General features: G+C 46.6%; 2 protein-coding genes across 6 annotated transcripts in view; one reads left to right on the forward strand and one right to left on the reverse strand.

Moving 5' to 3' along the window:
- LOC127632670 (inter-alpha-trypsin inhibitor heavy chain H3-like) overlaps positions 1 to 10762 on the forward strand; it is a 33035-nt gene extending 22273 nt beyond the window's left edge. For 2 of the 5 annotated variants that reach the window (XM_052111399.1, XM_052111400.1), the window contains exons 6-7: positions 7855 to 7905; positions 7986 to 8013. Coding sequence is in view for 3 of the 5 variants with exons in the window: in XM_052111401.1 (XP_051967361.1) it covers positions 3001 to 4713 (1713 nt within the window). In the remaining 2 variants the exon portion in view is untranslated. Of the gene's footprint in view, positions 1 to 9; positions 9037 to 9162; positions 9312 to 9623; positions 9709 to 9883 lie in introns of those variants that run through there. The other 3 variants (XM_052111402.1, XM_052111409.1, XM_052111401.1) reach the window with 3 other exon arrangements.
- A 649-nt stretch (positions 10763 to 11411) lies between these two features.
- LOC127632457 (somatostatin receptor type 2) lies at positions 11412 to 12738 on the reverse strand. The gene has a single exon (XM_052111036.1). It carries the CDS (start codon positions 12736 to 12738, stop codon positions 11722 to 11724), a length of 1017 nt encoding a protein of 338 aa, XP_051966996.1. The 3' UTR covers positions 11412 to 11721.
- Between the last annotated feature and the right edge of the window lie 1302 nt (positions 12739 to 14040).

Here is a 14040-nt window from a genome sequence, read left to right on the forward strand (position 1 = left end):
GTACACCAACTTGCTTTTCTTCTTTAATGAAGTAAATGTTCATGTTTTGTGTTCATGTCTTTTATTTTGAAAAGTATTTCCTTGTTCCACTTCTGTCACTCACTCAACGTTGTGTCGATGTAGTGACACTAGGGGTCTCTCTCTTGAGAGCCTCAGTTATCTCTTTTCCTTGAGAAAATGCCAATGAGAAATGGCGAACAGAATTTGCATGCCCCTCCCCCTGACATATGGGCATGAAAGGAGGGAAGCGTGCATCTGTTCAGAAAGATTTTTTGCATCTGTTCAGAAAGAGTTTCAGCAAGCTGAGTAAAACCCACTGCTGTTCCACTCACCTCTAAAGAGTATACACTGTTGGAAATATGGTGCATTTCAGTGGCTTTTCTCACTGCGAGAACTAACAGTTAACGGAACTCCCACAGCTGGATAAGGCAGTTGCGGTGCACCTGTGCCTGCTAAACGCCACCACATGGCGGGATTAACCGTCTCAGCCCTCCAAGACCTTTAGGTTGATGTCGTCTCTGGTGACCAAGGCCTACAGAGCCGCTGGACAGGCCGCCTCTGCCCTGCACGCTACGACCCTCCTGCAAGTCCACCAGGCCTAAGCGCTAAGAGATCTGCACTTGGGTATTCCTGGTCCTGATGTGCTGCAGGAACTGCGCTCGGCGACCGACCTCATCCTCCGGGCCACGATGGCCACCTTCGTGGTCCAGGAACACCATCTGTGGCTGGATCTGGTCAAGATGCGGGATCCCGACAAGGCTTGCTTTCTCAACACCCCATCTCCAAGGTCAGACTATTCGGTGATACCGTTGAGGGCTTTGCCCAGCAGTTCCCCTTCTGTCGCTCTCTCCACGTTGTGTCGGAGAAGCGACACTGGGGGTCTCTCTTGAGTGCCGATATCCACCTCTGATCTATGAAAAAAGGCCAATGAGAGTTGGCAGCCAGTATTTGCATGTCCCGCCCCCGGACATATGGGTATTTAAGCGGCGCAAATACGGGAGTTCATTCAGAAAATTTCTTCTGAGCCGATGGTCTGTCTGCAGTTTGCTGCGAGTTACACACCACTATTACGTTCCTGTTTCCTCTGACGATCTGCATGCTGTTGGATTTGACGGCGCACAACAGTGGCTTTCTCCTACTTTGCACAGCGTGCATTGTTGCCCCTGAGCGCTTCGACAGCGCAGACACACACACATACTGTGTATTAAAAGAGTTATTTCCCTTAAAAGAGTGAATTTCTCTAAAAGAGCAAAACACAGCGGCGTTGAACGTCCTTTTCAGGACGCGTCTTTTTCAAGATGCCCTTCCGCCCCTGTGTTGTTCCTGGATGCGGTAGAGTGCTCTCCGCTTCAGACGGCCACAGGCGCTGTCTCGTGTGTTTGGGCCACGATCACACTGAGGCGGCGTTTGTGGATGGCTCATGTTCTCACTGCGAGAACATGACCATGACCACGTTGCGGTCGCGGCTTGCTTTCAACAGAGAGCAAGCCACCCCAGCTGCACCCCGCATTGCTCCTTCTTCCCACGGGATTGAGGACGATGCGGTTGGCGCTGGGGGCGGCAGCGGGTGCAGTTTCGCCAGGTAGCCCCCCGCGAACGATAGCGGCGATAGCAGCTCGCCTCAAGACCCGGCTGTCTATCCTCCCGAGCCCGAAGCAGATGAGCTCGCAGCTGCATCGGAGAGTGTGATGTCTGATGCCGAGGACTCCCCTGGACTGCCGCCTTCGGGCCAGCAGGCCCAGGCTGAGGCCGACGCTCAGATGTCTGACATGCTTTCCCGGGCCGCCGTGAGCGTGGGGTTGGATTGGAACCCCCCATCCTCCCCACAGCCTTCACGGTTGGATTACTGGTTCCTGGGGTCGTTCGCGGCCACGCATCCCCCCGGTCCCGTTTTTCCCGGAGGTGCATGACGAGCTGACGTCTACGTGGAGAGCCCCGCTCTCCGCTCGTCTAGGTGCCACCCGCTCCTTTCTCACCACCCTCGACAGCGGAGAGCGCCACGGATATGGGGCGATTCCCCAGGTCGATAGGGCAGTTGCGTACCATCTAGGCCCCGGTAGCCCTACCTCCTGGCGTGGCCACCCCGTACTCCCATCCAAGCCCTGTAGGACAACATCCTCGCTCAACGCGAAGGCCTACAGTGCGGCTGGACGCGCTGCCTCCACCCTGCATGCGATGGCCCTCCTGCAAGTCCACCAGGCCAAAGCACTCAGAAACATGCACGGGGGTGGACCTGATCCTGATGTGCTGCAGGAACTGCGCTCAGCGACCGACCTCGCCCTGAGAGCGACACGAAGGCCACAGCGCAGGCACTCGGACAGGCGATGGCCACCCTAGTGGTCCAGGAACGCCATCTCTGGCTTAATCTGGTCGAGATGCGTGAGGCCGACAAGAACCGCTTCCTAGATGCACCTGTCTCCCAGATTGGCCTTTTCGGCGACACCGTCGATGACTTCGCCCAACAGTTCTCCGCGGTGAAGAAGCAGACGGAGGCCATCTCTCACATCATGCCCCGCCGTACACCTGCCTCTACGGGCCCTGCCCCGTCTGCTCGCCGAGGGCGCCCCCCTGCAGCGAAGAAACCAGCCCCTGCTCCGCCCCAACCCGGGCCCAGCTCTCAGCCCCAGCGTCGAGCACCCCGCAGGCGGCGTACGCCCCCTGTCTCACGAACCCCCTCTAGGACCCGGAAGGCTCCCAAGCGTTCCTGAGACAGTCGACCCAGAGCCGAAGACGTTAGCTCCGGAGGTGGTAAGACCGCTCCGTCCCCCGGTGGAGGGCCGGGAGGAGAATCCTTTGTTTTTTCATTTGCCACACCCCCTGACGGGGGCTGTGGTACCCACATTCTCAATAAAAGAGCTATTTCCTTTGCCTCTGGGTCACCTGGCCCGCAAATGCCGTTCTCACGGCAATCTGCTTTCAGATTAGGACAGTCCCGGTACACCGGACGCGGCGATCCCGCCTTCCGCCTGCCCACGACTGTCCCCCGGCCGGCCGGTTCAGATGAGTCCAGAGGACGCCAACATCAGACCTCCTCCTCAGTCACGAACCCACCCCCTGCCGGGCGCGCGGAGCAAGGTAAGTGCTTTGAGTCTATTCTCAGCACCTCAGCCCGCAACGAAGCCGCCCGATGTCGGCTCCGTCGTCCCGCCACATGTCACAACTCGCCCGCCGTCTCCTCCTATGGAGCCAGCAGCGACTCAAGTCACTGCGTGCCACTCACATCCCCGGCAAGCTCAGCGCGTCCGCTACGCCGTTATCACGACAACGCCTGCCCGGCGGGGAGTGGAGGCTTCACCCCCAGTCGGTCCAGCTGATTTGGGAACGGTTTGGCAAGGCCCAGGTAGACCTATTTGCCTCCCAGGAAACCTCCCACTGCCCGCTCTGGTACGCCCTAACAGAGGCTCCCCTCGGGACAGACGCGCTGGCACACAGCTGGCCCTCGGGGCTGCGCAAGTACGCATTTCCCCCAGTGAGCCTTCTTGCACCGGTGCTGTGCAAGGTCAGGGAGGACGAGGAGCAAGTCACGTTAGTGGCCCCCTACTGGCCCACTCGGACTTGGTTCTCGTAACTCAGACTTCACCCGACAGCTCCTCCCTGGCAAATTCCCCTGAGAAAGGACCTCCTCTCTCAGGGACGGGGCACGTTCTGGCACCCACGCCCAGACCTCTGGAACCTCCACGTCTAGTCCCTGGACGGGATGCGGAAGAGCTAGTCGGCTTACCGGCGACCGTTGTGAATACAATCAACCAAGCCAGAGCCCCCTCTACCAGGCACCTTTACGCCCTAAAGTGGCGCTTGTTCGCAGATTGGTGTTCTTCCCAAACTGAAGACCCGCAGAGATGCGCGATCAAGTCAGTGCTCCTGTTCCTACAGGAGAGGCTGGACAGGAGGCTGTCCCCGTCCACCCTCAAGGTGTATGTTGCCGACATTGCCGCCCACCACGATCCTGTAGATGGCAAGTCTTTGTGTAAGCACGACCTGATCCTCAGGTTCCTGAGAGGCGCCCGGAGGTGGAATCCCTCCCGGCCAGGCCTAGTTCCCTCCTGGGATCTCTCGGTAGTCTTGGCAGGACTCCAGAGACCCCCCTTCGAGCCGCTTGAATCAATTGGACTCAGGGCCCTCTCTCTTAAGACGGCCCTGCTGATCGCGCTCGCCTCTATCAAGAGGGCCGGGGACCTGCAAGCGTTCTCTGTCAGCGACACTTGCCTGGAGTTCGGTCCGGCGGATACGTCTGTGATCCTAAGGCCGCGACCGGGCTATGTGCCCAAGGTTCCTACCACACCATTCCGAGATCAGGTAGTGAACCTGCAAGCGCTGCCCCGGGAGGAGGCAGACCCAGCCCTTTCGTTGCTATGTCCAGTGCGCGCCCTGTGCATTTACTTGGACCGCACACAGAGCACCAGACGCTCTGAGCAGCACTTTGTCTGCTTTGGGGGACGGCAGAAAGGGAATGCCATCTCCAAACAGAGGCTCGCCCACTGGGTTGTTGACGCCATCACACTGGCTTATCACACCCAGGCCGTGCCCCTACCCTTGCGGGTCCGTGCTCACTCAACAAGGGGTGTTGCGTCCTCGTGGGCACTGGCCAAGGGCACCTCCCTAGCAGACATCTGTAGAGCCGCAGGTTGGGCAGCACCCAACACCTTCGCAAGGTTTTACAACCTCCGCGTTGAGTCGGTTGCGTCTCGTGTTTTCTCAGGTCCGAGCCCGTAGAACTCGGTAACACGTAGACTGACCGGCCGGGTGGATCGCTTGCGCCCTGCGCCCTTTTCCTGACGTCAAGGTTAAGTAGTGCGCCTTTTTTCCCAGGGCGCCCCACTCCGAGTCAGGACCCTGGTCGATTCCTCCCCAGCCCTCCGGGTCCGCGGTTCAGCGGAGGAACTCGCCGACCCAAGCCACTGTGGGTACCCTGATGGCTACCCTGTACTGGTATAGGTGCTCCACAGGTAAGGCCTCCTGCTCGGACTCCCCCTGTGTGTAATTCCACGGTTCTGTCCCCTTATGAGCGGACCCCCGTGTCTCCCTTAGGCAGTTACAGCTGCCCCGGTCGCCGTGCTGTAGCAACTCCCCCCTTTCGAGGCTGGATCTACCACCGCACCATACTTTCCACACGAGTCCTAAGACGGCCGTGTGACGTGTCTACCACTTTTCCTCCCCAAGAAAAAGGGTAGGTGTGGTCTCCGCAGGGTCTGGGTAAGACCCCCTTCCCTATATGCATGTAAGGGCCCCGGCCGTGATTTCTCTATGCGAGAAACATAGAGAGAAAAGAGGCCCAGCCAGGCTGGCCCGTTCCCATGTTGGCAAACATCGCCTTGTTCCCCTCTCAGGGTAACTAGAAGGATCCCGATGTTCGTATGGGGCATTGGGGAAGGGTACGTGCAGCCAGGTACAGATGATACACTGGATGAATCCCTGCCCGCCTCTGTATCGGCAGTCCACGTACACAGTTCAGCACATGGCAAGATTGGAATGGGTCCCCTAGTGTCGCTTCTCCGACACAACATGGAGAGAGCGACAAAAGGGGAACGTTTGGTTACGTATGTAACCTCCGTTCCCCGAGGGAGGGAACGACACGTTGTGTCTTTCCTCCGCCATGTCGCTGAACCGAGGCAATGTTGTGGCCGGACCATTTCCGGCTCCTCAGAAAAATCCTGAATGAACTCCCGTATTTGCGCCGCTTAAATACCCGTATGTCCGGGAGTGGGACATGCAAATACTGGCTGCCAACTCTCATTGGCCTTTTTTCATAGATCAGAGGTGGATATTGGCACTCAAGAGAGACCCCTAGTGTCGCTTCTCCGACACAACGTGTCGTTCCCTCCCTCGGGGAACCAAACGTTCTCGATGGTGAAGAAATAGATGGCGGCCATTCAACACATCTTGCCCCGCCACGGCTCAAGATCCCGCATTTCGTCTGCTCGCCGAGTGTGTCCCCCAAGTAGTGAAACCCCAGGCAACTCCGCCCCTGCAACAGACGCCACCCATCTCACGGACCACCTCCTGGACCCAGAAGGCTCCCAAGCGCTCCAGAAATGGGCAACCCAGGGAGAGAGAAGTCTGCAACGGAGCTGGTATCCAGACCACTCCATTCCCCAGTGGAAGGCCTGGTAGAGAATATTTTGTTTCCTTTCCTTTGCTTGCTGCACCTCCAACGGAATGTAGTACCCATTTTGTCGCAAAGGAAGGAGTTTCCTCACTCCCTGGGTCACTTCGCCGGTGCCCACAACTGCCATTCTCACAGCGATCAGTCACACCCCCATGAACGCGGCCCTCCGCCTTCACGTGCCCAACTGCACCACACCCGTGCCTTAAGCTGGCAGGTGGTGACAAGCCTATAGACGAGTCTTCAGCGGTGTCCGCATTACCTTGTGCAGGGCGAAAAAACCTCCACCCTGGTGCGGAGGACGCAACTCTTCTGGAGTGGGCCAGTATGGGGCCACGAGGGTGACTTGATCCCCTTCCTCCCTGATCTTGGGGGAATCATTATTTGTGCAGCCCCCGGGGCCAGCTGTGTGCCAGCGCAAGTGAACAGGTCTACCTGTGCTTTGCCGAATCGACTCCAAATCAGCTGAACATCGCCTGCTGTGACAGCGTGTCCGCTGTAGCGTTGAGGCTGCCCGGGATGTGAGAGGCCTGCAGCAACCTCAGATACGCTACTGTCGCTGTGTTGTCAGACCGGACCAACACATGCTTGCCCCAGATCAACGGCAATAGCCCCCGCAGGTCAAGCAGTACAGCCAGCAATTCTAGGCAGTTGATGTGCCAATACAGCCGTGGTCCTGTCCAGGAGCCAGTGGCTGCGTGTCCATTGTACACAGCGCCCCAGCCTGACTTGGAGGTGTCTGTGGTGATCATGACATGTCTGGACACCTGCTGTAGGGGGACTCCTGCCCACAAAAACATGAGGTCTGTCCAAGGGCTGAATAAGTGGTGGCTGATCGGCGTGATAGCTACGTGAGGTGTGCCGTGGTGCCATGCCCATCTCGGGACTACATCCAGCAATCGACGTCAACACAATGTCGAGTGAGTGACAGAAGGGGAACTTTTGTTTGCTTTGTAAATTTTGTTGAGTTGTGCACCTCTGGGCCACCGTACTCTTCTGATCTCACAGAACAATCAGAATTACAATCTGCATTTATGATCACTGCTGCTATATTGTAAATAAAATCACAGCTAAAGGGCATTGCTAGGCACAACCTACAGCTGTGAATACTGTATATTCACAATATTGCATACTGAATATTCACAATATAGCATGTATTGAGCTGTTTTGGTAGTACGCTGACTACTTCTGAACATTAAAGACACAAATGCTCAGTAAATATGAATGCTTCCACTAGAATATAAACCCTCATATAATGAGGCATAGCTATGCAACACAAATAATGGTATGGGTGCCATGCAGTTATATACAATAACAGTACAGATACAGAAGGCTATGTACACAGTAGCTAGATGATTCTCTGTTTTTGAGAGAAAACAATTTTAGAATAGACTTTTTCATGTAAAATTAATTTTTGAGTCATGCCCACAATGTTAAAATATTCTTCCTTTTCAGATTCATCTTTTCTAATACCTTCTTGTAATTTATTCAGTTTATAATATGTTCTGTTTATTACCTGAATTAAATCATCAGGCTTTCTTGTAGGCCCTAAAAGGCTTGTCATCACATAAGAAAATGCTGCATCTTTTATTCTGTTTCAGAAGTTATGAAATATTTCGTTCATGCCTTGGCTATTCCTGTTGAAAATATTTATTGTGGGCTCTCTTTTTTAACAATTAGGCTAATTAGTAAGCTTTTTATAATTCAAAAACAAGGACTAAATATGGTAAAAAAAAATTTGTTTGACGTAGATACCTTCAGCATTTCAAATGTGCTTCCAACTGCTCAGCCCACTCTTTCAGGTACATACAAATCTTTCAAATTCAATTATCTATTTTGTGAGAGATCATTTTGTGTAATAATTACGACATTGTTCTCTCAGTTCACAGTAATCGGTTCTTCCTCCAAGCTGTTAATCAGAGCAGTCCACTTTGTTATGATGTTCCTCGTCCTCATAAACTTAGACTGCTAGAAGACACTGCATTAGGTCAGACATCAATAGATACTTATTCTACGTGTGCATCCATTTAAAGAGCCATATTTCTTATTAAATAAATTTCTTGTAATATTTTTATATGCACAGGCTAGTTGACACACATTTTTCTCCAGTTAACATTTTCTCAGAGTATTGTTTTATTTTTTAATGTACATTTCTGTATCGATGTATACCTTAAAGGATTGACTGCAAAAAAGGCATTTAACAATTTCACTGTTATTGCCAAGAAAAAACTATACAGTTCTTTGAAGACACATTGACATATGGGAGTAAGTTGTCACAATGCCATTAAATAGCCATTCAAAGGGTTTTTCAGCCAAATTTAAACAGTTATATGTTTATTAATCCACATTGTTATTAATAAATTGTGTAAAACTACAACATGTAAAACATGTGACAACCTGCCCCAAAATGATAAAAAAAAAAATATGCTCTAGCCTAGCTGACCCTTGCATGAATGTATGGCATTGTGGTGTTGATTTTTTTCAAACAAGTTGTCACAAAAAAAAATATGATATTGGAATTTAATTTATTGTTTAATTTAATACAATTTCATATTTTGGAGGACATATTTAAAAATGTATTCAAATTTAAGAAATTTTTTACCTAGAAATTTGAAACAACATACAAAATGAATGCTAGAGAAAACAAGCATTTGTGTAATTGACTTGAAATCTGAAAAGCCCTTGTGGCAACTTCTCCATGTGACAACAAGCCCCAGTATCCCCTATTTATGTTTACTGTGGCATTTTTGCATCCTAGATTTCTCTATGAATGGAGAGTCTAAAAAATCCAGACATGGATTCAGACAAATTGTCTTTCATTACAAAACAAACCATCACCTGAAAATAAACACAACATCTATTAATTACCATAATGGCCAGGACAATGTGGAGTTTTTGTGGGGCAAGGAACCATCCCAACATGAAACAGAGGGGTAAATACTTTAGTAGTTCTCTGCATATTGAAAATTGAAAGTTTCTGTTGAAACTTTCCATTTTCCCATGATCTGTGTTCTATTGTGATAGAGGCTAAATGTAGTCACAAGTTACTCTGTCAACAGTGTCTCGCTGGTTGTACAGGAAAATGAAATTAATGTTACCATGGGAAATATTGGTGTAATCATTCTTCTTCATAAGAAAGATAGGAACATGTTTCTGTGGCCAGCCATTTTTGAATACCCAAAAAATGTAAATCTGACAGGTATTTTAGGTAAGTAGACAACTCAATGTCTAACATAATTTCAATTATATATACAATGTTATGAGGCCATGTGACAATGAAGAATACTGTGTGAAAGAATTATTATGGAATAATGCCTTCTATCTGTTTGAAAATAACAGTTAACATTGTATATTGCACAGTGAGTAGTCAGCAATATTCCATTCCATGCATAGCCTGTGATTAACCATTAACAAAACATATTAATAGAAAAAAATAATAGTAATATGAAATTTTATAGTTAAATGAACTATTTTGATTGAACTTGACGTCATTAATCGCCATGTGTGTAAAATATTTCAGGAAATGCCAATATTTCATATGAGGAGCTTCACGGATCAGACACACCAACTCTATAGGTAATGGACAAGGAAGTGAAGACGTCTTGGTAAGTACTTCCATAAACACATGAAACTTCCATAAAACTGCAGAATAAACATTTGTTTTAATATTTAAATCCATAAAGAAATGCACTTTGTTTTCAGTGTATATGTTGTTATTTTTTTGTTTATACGTAATTTATGAAAGTATTTAATTCAACTTCTCATGTCTTATCATTTTAGGGAGGATGTCACCGTTTTTGCTAAAGGATGCTGGCTTGTACCGTTCCAGACTGTGATGCAGAGGGAGATATCTGATTTCACTGTTACTCAGCTGTAGAGTTCAAAGTGACAAACAGTGTTGACTACTATATGTTCTGATGGTCCATGTATTCTTTTAAGTAAATGCTTCAATGTTTCAACACCATTTGTTCTATATGCAGTGGTGTAAGCTTTATAAGGCAGTGGACTGTTAAAATTGACCGAGGGGACAAAAGCTTGCAATTAAAAACTTTGAAGACTGCATGAAGTGCTAAATTCTGAATGTTTGAAATTGGCATGAGCATGGTAAAGGAATAATTACTACCTGAACCCTCTGTAACTAACTTTTGACAAGTCAATGTATAAAATAAATATTAAAAGAATGTTCAAAGAAACAATTAATTCTAGCCAGTTGTTTGCTTTCTATCGAATTTTGCTCATTATTAATGTACACACCATTAGTACATTCACTTCTCAGGCATGTTTTTGGCAAACACAGCAAAGCATTTATGTTAGGTGAGATTTTTTTAATGTGGTTATTGCTCTTATGTTTGATTTTAAAACACCCTAAAACATTGTGCTGATGGTGAAATGTGAATCTGTGATGCAACATGTCTCCTAAAATAATCTTGGCATTTGTTGTACATGAATGGAAATTTTGAAAATTGGTCTCAAATTAAATGTTAAACATAATACTCATTACTAACACATATATGCAGTATATTAAAGTTTGTAAACAACTTTTTTAACGGGGGACTAACAATGTTCATTAATAATGTCCATTTACTTTAAGGTTTTAAAAGGTCTGTTTATGTCATTCCAAATCCCATAAAAATAGTTTGTAATGCCTGATCCAAATAATTTACTAATGCAGATCAATTGTGAAGAGTTTTCTAGGTTAGCAAGCTAATCATTTAGTGGTATAAGTGGACTAAGCTGTCAGGCTAATTAGTTAGCTTGCTAACCACATGCCTTCACAAGAATGAAAATACAAAGAAACAGAAATGGTTAATTTTACCATTATAAGCTTTGGGTATATAATGCAACATATCTTTTAAGATATTAGTTTGAATATTTTGATGGTTAAGATTGCATATTACAGTAACACGTGATCATTGGAGGTTTTCTAATCAGGTACCAAACAAAGTACCCAAAATAGATTTTGCCAGCCAGTGGAATTTCTTCAACCTGGTCTCATAGAATCACATTACCATAAATACCTTTGCAAAATGATGCCAAAATATGTATCGCGGCAGTGACCTGGTGAAATAAACACTAAGAGTTGCTACAATTACTTAAATTCACTTCACCACAAATCACAAGTAAAACAGCAAATTATCAATCCATAAAACTTTTTGCTCTGCTCCTCACACAATTACTTTTCATGACACCTAAAGACTTTTACTTCAGCGCATGACTTGTACAGCAATGTATTTTAATGTTTACATTACACAACCAACTACATTTAGCTACAAGCTTATTCACACACGATCAAGTTGCCCTGTTGCTCAACTGACACAAATGACCCAGCATTAAACTTACTAAACATCTGATTTAATCTCACATGTGTTTTTATGGCACTATTGGTTAGGTTTAAGGTGGGGAGGTAGATTTTCATGATTTAAAACTCAATACATCATTAAACTTAAAAACCTCATCTGTTGGGAGAACTCGCTTTTAGTGCCACACTGTGTATATTTCACTTTAGAACTGCCGCAGTACATGTAATGGACCATGTAATTAGAGATCAGGCTGAATTTCTATGGGATTGGACTTTGACAAGAAGCATGATTAGAAAAAACAGTGGAATCCCATTGCATTTAGGAGGCTCTGCTTCCACAGCATCCTTGAGCCAGATTCATTAGTTCCTTCCTGAATTTCTCTGACATGAAAACGTAGAGAATGGGGTTAGCCACAGTAGACGAGGTTGCCATTATTCGAGCAAATGTAGCAAAAGGTCCAAAGTGTGGTAAAGGACCAACCACATCACTTTTAGCTATTTGGGCAAACATCAGACCATAGGAAGGCAACCAGCACAATGCAAAAGCAAGCACTAACAGAGCCGACGTTTGCGTTACCTGCATGTGATAGTGTTCCAAACGATCGTTCTGGCATGTACGGCCCTGTCTGGTGCTTTTGAGGAAATGGTAGATATTGGTGTAGGCTGTTACAATAATCCCAAGTGGAAAGGCAAAGGCCAATAAGAAATGACACACTCCATATGCCAACTGGTCCTTGTCAGATAGGAAATTGAAACATGCCAAGTCCTCACGGGATTCACGGTCATCTGGCCCTGACATCAGTGTCCGCCAAGCAAACTGAGGCGATGCCAAAACGATAGCTGGTATCCAAAGTGCACCTGCAACTACTTTTAAATATCTGCGCCATCGATATGCTTTTGATGGATGGACCACGATTATATATCGTCCAAAAGCCAAAGCCGCTAGTGTAAAGGCACTCGCAGAGGTACACATCGCACTCAGGAAGCTCACAGACTTGCACATGAAGCTACCAAAGGGCCAGTGATGGGTTGCGATGGCGACTGTGTGATAGGGAAGACAAGACAGTAGCAACAGATCCGCCACACTTAATGACAAAAGAAGAATGTCTGTTCCATTTGTGTTTGTTTGTTGGATTCCTCCTGTTCTGCATCCACTAGGCTGTCCACGTCCTTGCCGCATTGTACGACAAATAATGATGAGAACCAGAATGTGTCCAACAACCCCAGTTACAAGGATGAAGCTGTCAAATATGGGTACTAAGACTCGCTCAACATCACTTGGTCCAAAACTGGAACTGTTGCCCAACTTGATAGCGTGTCCAAGGGTGTCCAACATGTTATTAATTCCACAATCTATGGTCATTTCTTGTGAATTTAATTGTTAATCACTGTTAAATCCACGTATTGTCTTTCATGCATCTTCTACGATTTTTACTCACTGAAAGTCCTTCAGTCTAACACCAAACATGAAGCAATTGGACAAAGTTGTACTAATAATCTCTATCTAATAATAAGTTACTCCTTCAAACATTTCAGTAACATCTCTCTTATACAGTGTACGTCCTTATGCATTTGTGTAATGTTGACTGAGAATACAATCACAAGGCCAGTATTGTGATAGTAATGTAGTTTTCTTGATAAAATGCTCTGGAATGCTGTCATCAGTAGTTAATGATTGCAATAGGATTCAAAGGTCAGTCTCTTTAGTTCCCTACAGGGAAAGCAACATTCCTTTCCATATTAATTCATTCCAGATTCAGATCCAAAACTTGTCAAAATGATGGTGATTGTACTTGCCTGCATTGATTTGGAAAATTGCAGATCTATTCAAAGAATTTGCTGTATTTTTCTTCTAACTTGAAGTTGTGACAAAATGCATTAAGGGCATTTAAAGGTTACAAGTTTGACAATCCAGGGTGTAAATCAGCCAGATTTTCCAAGGTATTATTCAAACGAACTGGAGTAGCAAGCTGTGGTTGAAACCAAGAACTAGTTCAACTGCGGTTGAGGCAACTGAAATATTCTTTGACCTAACAGCAATGACGCAGCACCTATAAACAAGGAGCTTTGTTTAACTACTCATTTAGTCAATTGTCAGGTTTAGTCAATCAATACATTTTTACTCACTTTTTGCTACAGTATATTTTGTATCCCTTATCTCTTGTTCCCATGTTTCAGCCTGGGAGTTGCCAACCAAATAGCCAAGCTTTGTGTGAAGCCCATTTGCAATGTTTAAATGCTATAATTTAATAATTTTCTACACTATTTGTGCTTTAATTCTTAATCAATACTGTTATTTCCAAATTCAAATGTGAGGAAAAACTGAGTTCTGTGATCTTGTCAAGATAATTTTCTTACGGATCCTTTGAAGTGAGCTCTACTGGTTCTTAGCAAGTAATAAACTCAAAATTTACTTGATTAAATAGGTTTAAAGCACAAGGGCAAAGGACAAAGTACAAAGATAATGTCTCACGCACATCTTTTAGATTGTTGGCGTAGCTGCAAGCTCATAAACTTCTTTATTAGCATCTCCTACATTAGTTTTAGACTGTTTTATATAACGAATCACAATGACTTGGTTGATGACATAAACCTAGAAGTCTGTGACAGAAGTAACTGACTGCATTATTTGATAAAC

This window comes from Xyrauchen texanus, chromosome 39 (assembly GCF_025860055.1).
Source record: "Xyrauchen texanus isolate HMW12.3.18 chromosome 39, RBS_HiC_50CHRs, whole genome shotgun sequence".
Lineage (NCBI taxonomy): Eukaryota > Metazoa > Chordata > Actinopteri > Cypriniformes > Catostomidae > Xyrauchen > Xyrauchen texanus.

Bases quoted from the DNA above. Each gene is read 5' to 3' on its own strand.
- LOC127632457 (XM_052111036.1), bottom strand. From the start codon at position 12,738: ATGTTGGACACCCTTGGACACGCTATCAAGTTGGGCAACAGTTCCAGT.